Source organism: Ceratotherium simum, chromosome 35 (assembly GCF_057802395.1).
Source record: "Ceratotherium simum simum isolate JZ-2026a chromosome 35, ASM5780239v1, whole genome shotgun sequence".
Taxonomy (NCBI): Eukaryota; Metazoa; Chordata; class Mammalia; order Perissodactyla; family Rhinocerotidae; genus Ceratotherium; species Ceratotherium simum.
In genome coordinates this window covers 3,788,309-3,803,529 of record NC_141934.1, presented here as the reverse complement: position 1 = coordinate 3,803,529, position 15,221 = coordinate 3,788,309, and the positions used below count along the sequence as shown (strand labels likewise).

Genomic DNA, 15,221 nt, shown 5'->3' with positions numbered 1-15,221 from the left:
GTAGGTTTGGCTGGACAGAGAGGGCTGGGCCTCCCTGCAGAGGCACCCAGTGGCCAGAGGGTCTCCAGGCCTGGAGTTGAAGCCCTGCTGACCAGGGCTGTGGGCCCCGTGCAGCAGATGCACCTCCTCGGGGAGCTCAGGGTCACTCGTGGGCATCCGAGGAGTCTCCTGATCATGTGTCTTCCCCAGAAGGGACCTGGCACTGCCTGTCGCTGCCCCCCACCTCTGCGCCGAATGCATGCTCAGCTCCTTGTTTGTTGGGTGTCTGCCCACCACAGGCAGGACCTGGTTTCGTGCTGACTCTCCAGCTTCTGGAACAGTGCCTGGCTCACAAGCGAGCGAGGGTTCCTCTCACTGAGGCCGTCAGGCCTTCAAGGGTGGGGAGAGTGGAACAGGGTGGCAGTGGAGAGGGTGCTCCAGGCCACGGGACCAGCCTGCGCAGGGACTCAGATCCCGGAAGCCCTGTGCAGGGTGCCGCCGCTATCGGGGTTGAGGTAAGAGGGGCCTGAGACCTGGCCGCCCTGAGGGCAGCCTCCACCCCTCCTGCAGCCCTAGCCCTGCTCTGGTGCTCCCAGCCCCACCTCATGACAGTCCTGTCCTACAGATTCCATCAGACACACCCTCCTAGCTACCCCACCCTAGCGGCCCCTCCAGGCCACTTGGTCAGGCTCTTGGAACAGCTGCATGAAGAGTTATGTGAAGAGTTGGGCCTAGGCAGGCAAAGGCATTGCCACCCATGAAGGGCCTGGACCAGATATCCACCGGGCCTGCTTCGTGGGTGTGTGTTCAGCCATGGTGACCGGAGCCCTGCCCCAATGGCACAGGCTGCTCTCCCTACTCCCCAGGGCCCAGAAGGGCAGCAGGAGACTTCCAGTGTGCTCACCCCTGCCTGCCATAGTGTATGGGGCTGGACCCTGGGCCCAAAGAGGCTATGGCCATGACTGCCAGGTAGTGAGACCCAAGGGAGGGAGGGAGTGGCTCATGGCTCAGGCAGCCAGGGAAGGCTCTGTCCTCCAGGAGCTGGAAGCCACCAGGCAGGAGGCCAGGACTACTTGGTGGCCCATCTTAGTCCCCATGCCAGGAGCTGTCACTCCTGCCTGGACAAGGATGGATCTGGCTTCACCTGCCTGAGAAGGCGGAGATGCTTGATGGGCAAAGTAGGGGCAGTGGAAGGGTAGTGGGGCGATGGCTGAGTGGTGGGAGATTTTGGGCCCAAACGAGAAGGAACAGGAGAACAGCGTAAGGAACAGGAGTGTGAGGAGGCCTGGACGCAGCCGGGTGTGAGGGAAGGTGGAGACAGGGCCTGGGAGCCAGTGGGACCCATGCTGGGTGCAGCCTTCACCCCTTGGGCCCATTCAGACCTTAGCACGACTGAGGCCAGTTCCTGGGAAAGTGTGGCCTGGCAGGAGGATGTGGAACCTGCACACCTCTCCATCCACTTTGGTCTTAGCTGGTTTGTTTGGCTTTTGGTCCTGACCATATTTCTGATGGCCACTCCCATAAGGGAGGGAGTGGGGGGCTGTGCAGTCTCAGTGTTGCCCTACTGTGTCAGGTACACAGCAGTCGGGGGCGGGGGGAGTGCAGTGAGCGGTTTCCTGCCAGTACCAGCCTCACCCCACCCGTGCGATTGTTCCAGAGGAATGGTCTCCAGGCCACTCAGGTAGAGGTGGACAGCCGCCTCAGTGCAGGTCCCCTGCTGGCTCTCCCAGGGCAAGGGAGGGAGGGAGCCTGTCCCACAGGCTGGGGGAGGATGTAACCCACAGCCGCCGTGTCCCCACAGAGGGAAAAGAGCTGGCAGGAGGGGCAGAGGGCACCAGCTTCCTGCCCCAGGAGCCACAGTGCAGTGAGCAGGTGAAGACAGCCCCTGAGGGCCCCCCGGCGGAGCCGCATTGCTGGCCACCAGAGGCCACCCCTCGGACAGGCACGGAGCCCACCTGCAACCAAGGTAAGGCAAGCTAGGAGCAGCCCAGCCCCGGCCCCACAGCCAGCAGGCAGGGTGGGCTTCCCAGCAGAGGCACCTCCCTCCGCTGGAAGAGTGGACAGGGAGCTGGCAGGGCAGGGCCTGGGGAGGGCCCAGTGGTGAGGTAGACAACAAAGGCAGCTGGGCAGGGGAGGCCAGGCTAAAGAGCTTGGCAGGGGGGTATTGTGGCAGGGAGGGGGGCCCGAGAGCCCTTCATTCCACCCTCAGCTTCACACAGGGGAATAGTGAGGGTGGGCTGCCAACCTGTTGCAGAGCTGGGACTGAGGCTGCTTAGCTGAGGGGGAGGGGTGCCCGTGCCCACATGGGGCCACAGGAGGGGCAGGTATGTGGGGGAGGAGCCAGGGGCAGGCAGAGGGGTGGCCAGTAGGGCTGGGCCAGACAGGCATCTGCGTCCAAGTCAGAGCCCGTTCCCACCAGCCGCCCCAAGCAGCCAGGCCCCTCGGGGACTCGTCGGGGCTGGGGCCTCTCATAGACCCCGCTCAGGACAGCAGGGCCTGGCGCCAGCCCAAGGGGGCCAGGCCTGGGCTCTGAGTAAGCCCCACTCCTTTTAAAGCCATGGGGCAGTGGAGGAATGTGGAGGCCAGCCAGGCCGCGGGTTGCTCCCAACTCATGCAGCTCCCCAGAGGCAACCGGCCCTGGAACTGCTGCCTCGGGGCTCTGAGCATCAGCGTCCTCCCTGTGGCGTTGACACCAATAGAACATGTGTCCTAGGACGGTCACAGGGATGTAAGAGTTAATGCGTGCACAACTCTGGGAGGGCCTGTGGAATCCCTGGGAAGGCTCAGGGGGCTCACCCATGTCCCAAGCCCTGGGCTCCCAGAGTGCATCGTGCTCCTGTGGGGGGGGTCCCAGTCCCCACACCTCATGGCCCAAAGCCAGAGCCAAGCAGCTGGGGAGGCAGACAAAGATAGGAGGAGGCCTGGAGCCTGCCAGCCATCACAGGCAGAAAGGCCGAGAGAAGGCACCCTTGATCTGGTGTAGCGGGAAGAGGTGTTCTTGGTACCTCTGTCTTCCAGGGGGGAAACTGAGGCCCAAGTGGGGGAGGTGGGGGGGGCCCAAGAGGCTGTGAGCCAGGCTCAGCCCCTGCCGGTTACCCCACAGTCGACAGCTCCAAGGTGTCCAGCGGTGGGAGTACCCAGCCACCCCAGGGGCCCCCAGACAAGGCAGAGCCCAGCCGGGGCAAGTCGCGCCTCCTGCCCAACATGCCAAAGCTGGTCATCCCCTCGGCCGCCACCAAGTTTCCCCCTGAGATCACCGTCACGCCACCCACCCCAACCCTGCTCTCGCCCAAAGGCAGCATCTCGGAGGAGACCAAGCAGAAGCTGAAGGTGACCGCGGGTGCCGGGCGGGTGCCGGGGCGGGGGACACGGCCTCCAGGGCTCCGAGGGGGCGTGGGGCCCGGCCCCGGCCTCCCCTGACCAGTGCCCTGCCTGGTCTGTGCAGTCGGCCATCCTGTCTGCCCAGTCAGCTGCCAACGTGAGGAAGGAGAACCTGTGCCAGCCAGCCCTGGAGGTCCTGGAGACGTCGAGCCAGGAGTCCTCACTGGAGAGCGAGACGGACGAGGACGACGACTACATGGACATCTGAGTGGGGCGCCCGCCCGCCTCGCTGTTCCCCACGCAGCCCTCTGTCTGCCCTGCCTCCCATGTGGCGTCCTCCCTGCCTGCCTGGGCCAGGAGGCAGAGCCGCCTCCTTTTCTATGAAATGTTGACTTTGTAAATGTGCCCACCCGCCCAGGTGGCCACGTCCACACCCCGCCGCCCGGACGAGCCAGGCTCTGCCTGTGTCACAGTGGAGGGCTCATTTAGGGTCGGGCTCACCCCCCTCCCTTTTTTTGTTTTTTTTCTAATAAAGATGGAACAGTTGTCTTTGCTTCTTTGTTCACCCCAGGGCCTCCCTCAGCAGATTCTTGGCCAGAGTTTTCGGGCCCTCCTCCCGTATGTCAGGCCTGGCCCTCGGGGGTGCTAGGTGAGCACAGGCCAGGGAGCCACGCAGGGCAGACCCTTCCCTGTAAGGCTGGAGCTGAGCCTGTCAGGGGCGGCCCCTGTAGAATGCAGAAGTGTGACAGGATGTCCCTCGGGAGTAGGGGGGGCAGGCAGGGTCCAGGCCATGCTGAGGAGCTGACTTGCACCCCTATGTGACAGGGACCCTGGGGGGTCCTGAGAGGCAGGGTCTGTCAGAAAGGGTGAACTGGGGGGAGAGAGGTGCCAGCGGGGGCCGGGCACTTACCTCCCACCACACTTGCCCTCTGACAGGACCAGCTACCATAAGTTATGGGGCTCAGTGTGAGACAAATGTAGGGCCCCTTGTTCAACAACAAAGAATTGTTTAAAGGCAGCAGAAGAGCCTTAAACAACCCCCTGATGCTGGCCCTGCCCTCCCAGGCTCCAAGCCCATCTGCTTTGGGGAGGCCCAGGTTTCAGGGGCCCCAACCTGCCCTTCTCCACAATATCAACACCTCAGTGCCTTGGGGGCCCAGCCACCACCCCCACAGCTCTGGACTGGCTCCCACCCCCTGGGGCGTCCCCTGAAAGGCTCTCTCTCCAGGATGGAGATAGGGACCTCCTTGCTGCCCTAGCCCCTCATGGGCTGGACACTTCGTGCCCCCCGCCCAGGAAGAAAGGCCCAAGAGGCTGGGCACTGCCAGGGTCCCCAGTCCAGGCCTGGCAGAGCCACCCTGGGGACCCAGAGGGGTGGCGGCCTTGAATGGGTCCTCGCTGAACCTGTCCTGATCAGGCCCCAGCACCACCCCAGCAGGGCCCAGGGTGTGGAGACCCCCACACTGCACTCCTAGCTTCTCTCTTTCATCCTTTTCTTCTAATACATGCAGCTGGGGTGCCCAGGCTAGAAAGAGGAAGGGGTAACCTTCCTTCCTTGAGGGCCACAGATCCCCTTCCTGGGAACAACCTGGCAGTCTCCCAGGGCCCTTCCTGGTTCATGGGCCTGCAGGACACCTCAGACTCACCCAGAACCATGCCTACCATCTTCTTCTCCTAACCTGTGCCCTAGGAAGTACCCTCAGCCCTGAGCCTGGGATGAGTCGCAGCACCAGCCCCCAGGCTGGGGATCCAGGCTGCTCCCTGGCTCAGGACCTCAGTGCCCACACCCAGGGCACCCACCCACAGAGGTGTCCAGAGCAGCCAGTGACCAAGTTTCGAGTTGTGGTCCCCACTTCCCCAACTGGCATCCCTGACACCTGTAGGAGCCTGCCTCTCTGGAGCAACTGCAGGCACACGCACCAGGGAAGAGAAGCTGAGCCCAGGGAACAGAGCTGGCCTGACCCCAGGAGCTGAGGCAGTCATAGCCAGACAGCCTAAGCTCATGCCACCGGCCAGCTTCGGTTCCCTGCGAGGTCCAGGGACACGTCCCCTTTGGACACCTTGAGAAGCTGCCGCTGAGGAGAGAACCATCTGCCTGTCCAGACACCCAGTCCAGGTGGCAGAGCCCAAGAGAGTCCCAGGCCTGGGCCCTGCCTCTCCTGGTGACCTTGGCCCCACCCATCTCGGTCTGGGTCTCAGTTTCCACACCTGCACAATGAGAAGAGAAGGGAACAGTGAAGAGATTATGCAAACTCCGTAAATGACAGCGCAGGGGCAGGTAGGGCTGGGTGGCTTGTCTCCGGGCTTCCCTGCCCAGGGAGTGGGTGGACTGGCCTTGTTTCATATGCGAGCACCCCGGGGGCCCAGCCCAGCCAACATGGGGGAAACACAGGGTTCTGTTCTAAGCGCCCCAGCCCACCCCCTGCCAGGGTTACCCCACCCAGGGCTGGGCCCATCCCTCACCCTTCACTTCCTGCCTCCCAAGGGGATCCCTGCAAAGCTGTATCTGACCTGACAGCTCCGCGCTCCCCAAGAGGGAGCCCTCCTCCTGCACCCAGACACGCAGGTCTGGGGCGGGCACCTGCGTGAAGTTACTAGCTCCCTCGCCCTGCCAGGCTGTGGGGAGGAATTGGGAACTCCTGCTCCCTACAGGGAAGCTAGAAGACTAGAGATGCGAAGTCTGTGGCCCAATGCCCCGGGGGCTGGAATCCCGGGATTGCAAGGACAACCCCACCCTGCAGCATCCCTTCCCCTGCGGGAGCCCCACCCTGGCCGCCCAGGACAGGGCTGCTTTGGGATCCAGTGGTCTGAGCTGCAGCCTCTGAACATCCGACTCCTCTAGTGCCAGATATCCGGCAGCTGGAGGCTCGAGCCCCCTCCCCCTTGTCCCAGGCCTGCGGGCCAGGAATGTGCTAAGAGGGCAGGTTGGGCCCTGCTGGCCCACGCGAGCACCTGTGGACTTTGAGAAGGGACCGGGCGGGGCGGGGCGGGGCGCGGGGCGGGCGGGGCCAGGCCGAGGGAAGTGAGCCGGCCCGCCACCTCCCAAGCCTTTGCTGCTGCGGCTGCAGACACAGACCGCACCATGAAGCTGCCCCTCCTGCCCTGGGCCCTGCTGCTGCTGGCGACAGCCCCCGGCCCAGGCTCCGGGCCTACAGCAGGTACGCCCCCACCCTGCCCTTCTGTCCCCGTCTGTCCGTCTCCCTGCTGCAGCCAGGCCCAGGGCAGACAACCCTCTGGGCTCAGCCTTTGACCATCTGTCAGACCACCTGTGACTGTAGTTGGGGCGGTAAGAAATTCTGGGGATCCCAAGGTCAAGGGGCCCCCAGCAGGGATGGGGGTCTGGGCCATGCCCACCCTAAATTCGCTGGGAGCCCAGAGGCAGTGGCTGCCTGGGAGGGAGGTGGCCAGGGGGCTGGTGGGCTCAGGAGAACTGTTGGCCAGCACCCCAAGCCCTGAGGGAGGGTTGCTCGTACATGGAGGAGCCTCCCAGCCCCACTGGGCCCCTGCCGGGCGAGAGGCAGGGTTGTGGGTCCTTATGGGGGGCTGAAGGGGCTAAACCAAGAAAATCCCAGAGAAGGCTCACACGCCCATCTCAGAAGAGTGCCTCCACCCTCCTGCCACTTATCTCACCCTTTATTGGCATCACTCAGCTCCTCCCCACCCCCTTGAGCCCTCACATCCTCAGTCAATAAATATTTATTGACGATCTTGAGTGCCAGGCCCTGCGCTGGGTGAAATGGGGCCACCAGGGTGGCTCAGGCCCAGGCCTAGCCCTTGACTGGCCCTCTTTTGGGGGAGATGGCAGGGAAGGGCCAGGTGGTATGTGTGCTCCCAACCCCAGTCTGCACCCTTTAACCCGCCTGGCCAAGCCAGCTCCAGAGGGATGGATCCCCTGAAAACATGGCCTTGTCACGGGTCCCCACAGCAGAAAAGGCTGGGGCCTGATGTCCACAGCCCCCCACTAACCGCTCTCTCTCCCATCCTGGCCCTGCTGGGCCTTCTGCTAACAATGTCCCTCCTCCCCGCTGAGAGAAGGGGAGCACCCTTTGCCTTCTCCCACAATGATGGGGCTCCTTTTGGGGCCACAATCCGTGAGCTGGCACTGCCTGGCAGAGTGAGATGGCGCAAGCTCGGCCTGGGCACCAGCCCCTACCAGCCTCCAATGGGACTCTTGGTAGCCATGTCCCCAGACCCAGACTGGGCAAGCCAGGAGAGTCTTCTCTAGGCTGTGGGGCCACAGATGCTTCAGTGAGTGGAGACAGGTCCTTGACCCATGTCAAGGGCTCAGGCACCTGTGGCTGTCTAAGGACGCCCTTGGGTTTGGGACTTGGTGGCTGAGGGTCAGCCCTGCCCTGGGGGCTCCTCCTGATGCTGCAAAGTCGTATGTTTGGAGGCATTTCCCCTTATCTGCCATTGTTCTAGCTGGTCATTCAGGCCAACTGTTGGATTATCTGTACTGAGAATTACCCTACCCCACAGGCCTTGTGGGTTTCCACTGTGTCCACGTGGTGGTCAGTGCAATTTCCGGCCAGCATTCTCCCAGGGATGCTTCTCTCTAATGGGCTCCAGGGGAAATAGATGTGGGCCCTGCGCATGAGGCGGCCAGCCCAGCACCTGCCTGGGCCAGGTGCTCAGGGCCCTCTCCTCCAGGTGCCCAGGAGAGCTGCTCCTACCGCTGTGGGGACTGGAACGAGCAGTGCTCCTGCCACCCGACCTGCTCTGGCCTGGGCACCTGCTGCTCGGACTTTCGGGACTTCTGCCTGGAGATCTCGCCCTACTCGGACTCCATGATGGGCGGCAAGGACTTCGTGGTGCAGCATCTCAATTGGTTCAACTCCACGGACGGCGTGATCTGCAGGTGGGAGGCCTGAGGGACAGGATGGCCAGGGCTCCGTGCATGCTGGGGACAAAGACCCACTGGCCGGCTGGGTGGAGCCCCTGGGACCACGGATAGGGACAACTGGCTGGACGGGTTCCCCGGGGAGGTTGGGGGCCCAGGTCTCAGAGAGGATCAGCCCACCCTGGCCCAGCCTCTCTGGCCACCTCCACCCCCACAGGTTTAATGAGAGCATCCAGACCCGCGGCCACGTGGACTCCTTGGGACTTGTGCACTGTGTGTCACCTTTGCTCTATGAAACTGGCCGCATTCCCTTCACACTGTCCATGGACAATGGCCGCTCCTTCCCGCGCTCGGGCACCTGGCTGGCTGGTGAGCCCCATGGGTGCCTGTCCAAGCGTGGGCCCCAGGCCCCACCCTCCGTGGGCCCTGGCCCGCCACAGGGACTTTCCCCAGTGCTAATGTATGCACACCTGGCCCTCCAGGCCCTGCCGCTCTGGCTGAACCAGTCCCTTGGGAGGCCCACCCGACAGCACGGGCGTGGGTTCCCACAGCTCCTTTCCCCACCTCCTGGCATCCGAACAGGAGTCCTGGCCCAGAGGTAGTGGGGGCTACAGGGGTCCCCCAGCAAGGTGGGCCAGTGCCTGCCCGCTCAGCTCGGCCAGGCCGGGGGAGGGAAGGAGCCAGGTGAAGGCCAGAGGCCTGGGTGACAGAGGGCAGGGCCCTGCCTCTCCTGGCCTCTGTCCTTTCCTGCTGTGAGGGTCTGGGGGAGGCCATCGCTCCAGGGGGACCGCCATCCTTTGTCCTCGGGAGGCTCATCTCGCCTTCCCCTGCCTAGTGCACCCCAACAAAGTGTCGCAGACAACAAAGATCCAGCTGGAGAACGAGACCCGCTGGCAATACTATGGCACCGCAGGCACCAAGGGTAACCTCACCTTGACCTGGCAAGCCACAGTTCTGCCCACGCACTTCGTCACCATTGAGCTGTGGGGTTACGAGGAGACAGGTGAGGCTGGCTGAGGACTGGTCGGACTGAGGGGCTCTGCAGCCGCCTCTGCGGGGCCTGGTGGGGTCATGAGCTTTGGGCCTGCAGGGATGGGAGAAAGGGGATTCCTGGTGGGGGAAATCCCAGGCAGGGGTGCCGAGCGAGGAAGGGGAACTGGCGGGAGTGTGGGGGGCAGGGAGCAGCGCAAGGAGGCTGGGGACCCCTGGCTGTTTGGGGCCCGGCTCTGGGAGGAGGTATGGACATTCTTGGCCCTTGGATACAGGCTTGTCCTGGAAACAGAAAAAGCTTGCTCTGCCCCATCCTCTCTGAGCCCCTGGATGGCTAGCATGGCCCTAGGCCTGGCCTCGAGCAGGGACAGGGACCCTAGAATGTAGGGAGAGGAGGTGGTGGTCACTCAGGCTGGGGTCCTTGCTAGAGCAGCAGGACAGGCCCTCCTATAGGGATTGTCTGTCCATACTTCTGCCCATCTGAGCAACAAAGATTGGCACCTGAGCACCAAAGATTGGCACCCACCCCTTTCTCTGCCCCGGGGATCCTCAGACAGGCCCCAGGGCTGACTGAGGCCTTCTCTCCCTCAGGGAGGCCATACTCAGGGGAGTGGACAGCAAAGTGGTCATACCTGTACCCCCTGGCCACAAATGTCTCCAACTCCGGCTTCTTCACCTTCACCCCGAAACCTGCGCCTCAAAACTACCAGAGATGGGAAGTGGGTGCTATTCGGATCATCAACAGCCAATACTCCTCTGGGGAGAAGTAAGGGCCGTGAGAGGGTGAGCTGGAGGCCCCTGTCTGCCTACTGCCTGCCCAGCTTGACAGGGAAGCCAGGGCGGGGCAGGGAGGGTGGCCCTTAGTGTGTGGTACCCCCACAGGGACGTGCAGGCACTCTGGAGCAATGAGCATGCACTGGCCTGGCACCTGGGCGATGACTTCCGGGAGGACCCCGTGGCCTGGGCCCGTACTCAGTGCCTGGCCTGGGAGGAGCTGGAGGACCAGCTGCCCAACTTCCTGGAGGAACTGCCCGACTGCCCGTGCACCCTGGCCCAGGCCCGGGCAGACACCGGCCGCTTCCACGTGAGCCCCCACTCCAGTCAGGGCCCAGGAGGGGACAAGGGGGCACCCGCTCAGGACAGCACCCAGGGAGGCAGATAGAGGCCCCAGGAGGTGAGGCTGGGGTCTGAGGGGTTGGTTCCCAGGGAGGCGCTGGCAGAGCCCAAAGCCAGCGCAGGTGACAGCAACCAGCCACTCTGCAGACGGACTACGGCTGTGACATTGAGCATGGCAGCGAGTGCACCTATCACCCAGGGGCTGTGCACTGCGTGCGCTCCGTGCAAGCCAGGTGAGTCCCCAGGTGGTAGAGGGCAGGGGGGCAGACTCCCGACGATGACCCTGACCTGTCCATGCCCCCAGCCCCCGGTATGCCTCGGGCCAGCAGTGCTGCTACACGGCAGCGGGCACGCAGCTCCTGACGGCCGACTCGACAGGCGGCAGCACCCCGGACCGCGGCCACGACTGGGGCGCACCCCCGTTCCGCGCACCGCCCCGGGTGCCCGGCCTTTCCCACTGGCTCTACGATGTCATCAGCTTCTACCACTGCTGCCTCTGGGCGCCCGAGTGCTCCCGCTACATGCGGCGCCGGCCCTCCAGCGATTGCCGGACCTACCGGCCCCCACGCCTGGGTGGGTGCCAGCCAGGGGGGCTGCGGGCAGGGCAGGGCCAGGGCGGTCCACCTGACCCTCTGCTCTCCCCAGCCTCCGCTTTCGGGGACCCACATTTTGTCACCTTTGATGGCGCCAACTTCACGTTCAATGGGCACGGTGAATACGTGCTGCTGGAGGCAGCCCTGACTGGCCTGAGCGTGCAGGCACGGGCCCAGCCAGGGACGACACCTGAGGGTGAGGCTGGGCCTGGGGGCTCTGGGTGGCGTGGGGTCATCCCTGGGGGGAAGCTGGAGCCTAGCGGACCCTGTTCTGTACCCACCACCCAGGCACACAGGCCCGAGGCACAGGGCTGACTGCTGTGGCTGTCCAGGAGGGCAACTCGGACGTGGTGGAGGTCCGGCTGGCCGACGGTGTGGGGGTCCTGCAGGTGCTGCTGAACCAGGAGGTGCTCAGCTTTGCCGAACAGAGCTGGATGGACCTGCAGGGTGAGTGGGATGGCAAGCTGCCCTCCCTCCCTTCTCCTCCCACCTGGGCCTCCAACATCCCTCGCTAGCCCTGGCTGGAGGCGGGGGTGGTGACCAGGGCACAGATGCGGAGACAGAGGCCTCTTAGGGCTCACTGCAGGGTGACAGTCAGCCCCACTCCCCTGCACCCCACTGCAGAGGGACCCGGCATGGTGAACACAGGCCCCCAGCCCATGGCTATCTGTGGGCAGACGTGGTTCTAGGCCCCAGGTAGCGAGGGCCAGCGTTGGGGGCCTGGTCTGATCTTTTGCCTTACACCCATGGATCCCTGAGACCCACCCTGGCCACAGCCCCTAGAGGCTGGGATGGTGGGATGGGTCCACTGAGGCCCAGAGTAGCCAGGAGCTGCAGTGATAGGACTCGCCGCCTGCTGCGAGGAAGCTGGCCCTGAGGGCTAGGGAGCCACAGCTCCCTATCCAACCCCGTTCCCACAGTGGTGCTGTCTCAGGGAACTGAACAGATGAAATGGTTCCCAGCTGGGATGGTGGGGACCTGGGACAGGCCTGTTGGCGCTGAAGGATCCCCGGGAAGGACAGAGGCGGGCAGGGCTGCTGCCTCCCAGTCAGGGAGCAGTGTTGGCATGGTGGGGGGTTCCCTTCAGGGCCTGGGCATCTCAGGCCCATCTGGGGGTCCCAGCACAGGTGTGGGCCCAGACTTGGCCTTGGGGACGCCCTCTCCTTCCCCCAAAGTTCATGGGCACTGGCCCACCCATCACAGCCCAGTGCCCACAGGAGGCGACCCTGACCCCAGCTCCACCTGTGCTCAGGCATGTTCCTGTCGGTGGCTGCTGAGGACAGCGTATCAATCATGCTGTCATCGGGGGCTGGCCTGGAGGTCAGCATCCAGGGGCCTTTCTTGAGCGTGACGGTCCTGCTGCCCGAGAAGTTCCTTAACCACACACGAGGCCTCCTCGGGACACTCAATGACAACCCCACAGATGACTTCACCCTACGCAGCGGGCAGGTTCTGTCCGCAGGCGCCAGTTCCCGACAGCTATTCCAATTTGGGGCTGACTGTGAGTGACCGTCAGGCACACACTGCGGGGTGGAGGAGGCGTGGTGGGGGCGGGGTCAGTGGAGGTATGGGGGAGACCCCAGACCCCCGGCCCCCAGCCAGGCCTGCTGCGTGTCCCCCCAGGGGCTGTGGAGAACGCCTCCTCCCTGCTCACCTATGACTCCCTGCTCCTGGTCAAAGACTTCCTGTACGGCCCCAAGCATGACCCTACCTTCCAGCCCCTCTTCCCCGACGAGACCACCCCCAACTCCAGCCATGCGACTGAGGTGGCCGAATTGTGTGGGGACAACCATTTCTGCAGCTACGACGTGGCGGCCACTGGGAGCCTAAGCGTGGGCAATGCCACGCGGACGGCCTACCGGCTGCACCAAAGTCGTGTGCAGAGCCTGCAGTCCGGTGAGGGCAGCACAGGGGGCACAGGCAAGGGGGTAGGCACCTTGTGCTGGGACATGGCCCCCCAGGCAGCCAGTGGCTCAGGCCTGTCGTCTGTGTCCCACCCCTACCCCAGTGGTGTCCTGCGGCTGGTTGGCCCCGCCCCTCAATGGGGGCAAGGAGGGCATCAGGTACCTGGTGGGCTCCACCATCCACTTCCACTGTGACAGCGGCTACAGCCTGTCCGGGGCAGAGGCCAGCACCTGTCAAGCTGATGGCACCTGGTCCACGACCACCCCGACATGCCAGCCAAGTGAGGATGCCCCGCCCACTCGCCCAGCCTGGCTGCGCCCCGCCCACATGCCTGCCCAGCCCCCGCCCTGGGCAGCCCTCACTGCTCTGCCCCCTCTCCAGGACACAGCTACACGGTGCTGCTGAGCATCATCTTTGGAGGCCTGGCAGTGGCAGCTCTGGTCGCCGTGGTCTACGTGGTGCTGCGCCGCAGGAAGGGCAACATGTGAGACCCCACCCACGCAGACCCAGGGTCCCGACACCAGGACCCTGGTCTGTGCCCCTCCTCGGCTCCCCTGGGACCCTGGGGCGCTGGTGGGACTGCTGTGCCTGCTCTAGACCACGTCTTTGTTGCAGGGCCATCTGGGGTTCACAGCCCTGATGGGAGCGCGCTTGGCTGGCAACATGAGGCACACAGGCCACCCCGGGGCCACAGACCAACCTCCCAAGAGAAAGCCTTGAACTCCCAAGAACATACACCCCAGTACTTCGATCCCAAATCCCTAGCACCATACACCTGGGACCTGGACACCTGACCCCTGAGCCTTCAATGCCCATGGACCCGAGGCCAGTGCCCTGCTCTGTCACCTCAGACCTGGACCCTGAGCTCTAACTGTGCAGTTCTCCAGGTTGGCACCCGGTGCTCTGTTCCCCAAATACTCGCAGCTCTAATTCCCCAGGCCCAAGACTCCATACCCTTGAATTCTAACGCCAGTCTCCTGAGCCCTAGTACTCCAGCACCTGAAACTCAAACACCAATGCCTCAGATCCCATGTCCAATGCCCATGACCCTGATCCCTAATATACTGAGACCTGGTGCCCCAACAGAGGAGCCCCAGCACCCAGCTGCCTTGATTCCTGGGCCCAGCCTGAGACTGAAGGTGGGCCCAGCCAAGGGTGTGGAGATGCCTCAGGACCCCAAGGCAGAGAGTCATCCTAGGAGCTCCAGGCTTGCAATTCTAACACTTCTGGAACATGGTTTGAAACACCCCTCCCTGCCTATACAAGGGGAAAACAAGCCTGTGGTGCCCCCTCCCTGGTGTCCTGGTGCTCATGCTGCGCCTCAGTTCCGGAGAGTTCCATGGTTGCCCTCTGGGGTCCACAGCACCCAGAGCAACTGAGTCTGAGTCCGTCATCCACTGCCAGGTCACCTGGGACAGGTCCCTCCTCAGTGTCTCTCCAAGTGGGATCAAAAGTGGGCTTGAGGGCCGGCCCCGTGGCTTAGCGGTTAAGTGCGCGCGCTCCGCTACTGGAGGCCCGGGTTCGGATCTTGGGCGCGCACTGACGCACCGCTTCTCCGGCCATGCTGAGGCCACGTCCCACATACAGCAACTAGAAGGATGTGCAGCTATGACATACAACTATCTACTGGGGCTTTGGGGGGCAAAATAAATAAAGTTAAAAAAAAAAAATAGTGGGATTGAGAACAGTGACCACTTCGTGGGTGAGGACAAGGGACAACGTTTGCAAAGCGTTCACCATGGGGTGCCACGCTGGGTGCCCAGGAGATGGGACGGGGCCAGCATAGGTGCCTGCCCAGCACCACCCTGAAGGCAGTTACTGGTGGTGCCATGCCCCAGTCCTGACTGGGGCCCATGTTCCGGGTCCCTAGGCCTTTCACTCAGCAGTGTCCAGAAGCTAGGTACAAAGCACTGGCCTCACGCTGTCACTGCCCTCTTTGTGGCAAGGGTGCTGAATGGGGAGCCATAGGAGGGCCTAGGCAGCATAGGATGGGGTCAGATTTGCATCGTAGGTCTCAGACGGAGAAAGTGCAGGAGGGTGGGGTTGAAGGTTGGTGGCCCTTGGCCCAGGTGGGCAGCTCAGCCTGAGAGGGTCTGCAGTAGGGGTTGGGAGGGTTGCCCAGGGGATGTAGAGCCCTGGGTGGGAGGCGATGAGTGGAGGCTCCCCTCCCTATGGCCTGCAGTGCCAATATTGGCCACGTGGAGGCAGCAGAGGGTAGTAACAGATTGGAGGTGGAGGCTACGCCAGGACCCAGGCCATAGGCTAGGGCAGTCATCCCCTGCCCCGTAGCTGGGCCAGCAGGTTTGCCAAAACCTCGGCCAAGGTTCATGCAGGCCCACCTCCACGCCTCCCCTATGCTGGGAGGACCTCGAGTCATCCCCCAATCTCGGGAGCTCAAGAGAGGTTGCACAGGTCATCCAGCTAGCACTGACCATTGGGGTCAGAACCCAGGCCTCCCCACCCCCTCAGCCTCACCC

At 63.6% G+C, this 15,221-nt stretch overlaps 2 protein-coding genes across 13 annotated transcripts in view; both read left to right on the top strand.

Annotated features, from left to right (window-relative positions):
- CABIN1 (calcineurin binding protein 1) overlaps nt 1–3,846 on the top strand; it is a 156,286-nt gene extending 152,440 nt beyond the window's left edge. For all 11 annotated transcript variants that reach the window (XM_087423858.1, XM_087423859.1, XM_087423861.1 and 8 more), the window contains 3 exons: nt 1,781–1,945; nt 3,083–3,309; nt 3,425–3,846. In XM_087423858.1, the coding sequence (XP_087279984.1) occupies nt 1,781–1,945; nt 3,083–3,309; nt 3,425–3,568 (536 nt within the window). In that variant the 3' untranslated portion in view covers nt 3,569–3,846. The remainder of the gene's footprint in view (nt 1–1,780; nt 1,946–3,082; nt 3,310–3,424) is intronic.
- Nucleotides 3,847–6,352: 2,506 nt separating this feature from the next.
- On the top strand, nt 6,353–14,796 carry SUSD2 (sushi domain containing 2). Of its 2 annotated transcripts, XM_004443096.3 has the most exons (15): nt 6,353–6,458; nt 7,951–8,158; nt 8,358–8,509; nt 8,976–9,143; nt 9,722–9,896; nt 10,013–10,214; nt 10,394–10,479; nt 10,551–10,819; nt 10,892–11,035; nt 11,128–11,286; nt 12,092–12,340; nt 12,463–12,735; nt 12,848–13,024; nt 13,126–13,228; nt 13,360–14,795. In XM_004443096.3, the coding sequence occupies exons 1-15, from the start codon at nt 6,383–6,385 to the stop codon at nt 13,382–13,384; spliced, it is 2,466 nt and encodes an 821-aa protein (XP_004443153.2). In that variant the 5' UTR covers nt 6,353–6,382; the 3' UTR covers nt 13,385–14,795. The 2 variants fall into 2 exon arrangements, with proteins under 2 accessions (XP_004443153.2, XP_087279982.1); XM_087423856.1 differs by lacking the exon at nt 12,848–13,024 and having other exon boundaries at nt 13,360–14,796.
- Nucleotides 14,797–15,221: the final 425 nt, after the last annotated feature.

Coding starts and splice junctions, on each gene's coding strand:
- SUSD2 (XM_004443096.3), top strand. CDS start 6,383: ATGAAGCTGCCCCTCCTGCCCTGGGCCCTGCTGCTGCTGGCGACAGCC. Junction 10,820..10,891: donor CTACCGGCCCCCACGCCTGG/GTGGGTGCCAGC, acceptor TGCTCTCCCCAG/CCTCCGCTTTCGGGGACCCA. Junction 13,025..13,125: donor CACCCCGACATGCCAGCCAA/GTGAGGATGCCC, acceptor CCCCCTCTCCAG/GACACAGCTACACGGTGCTG.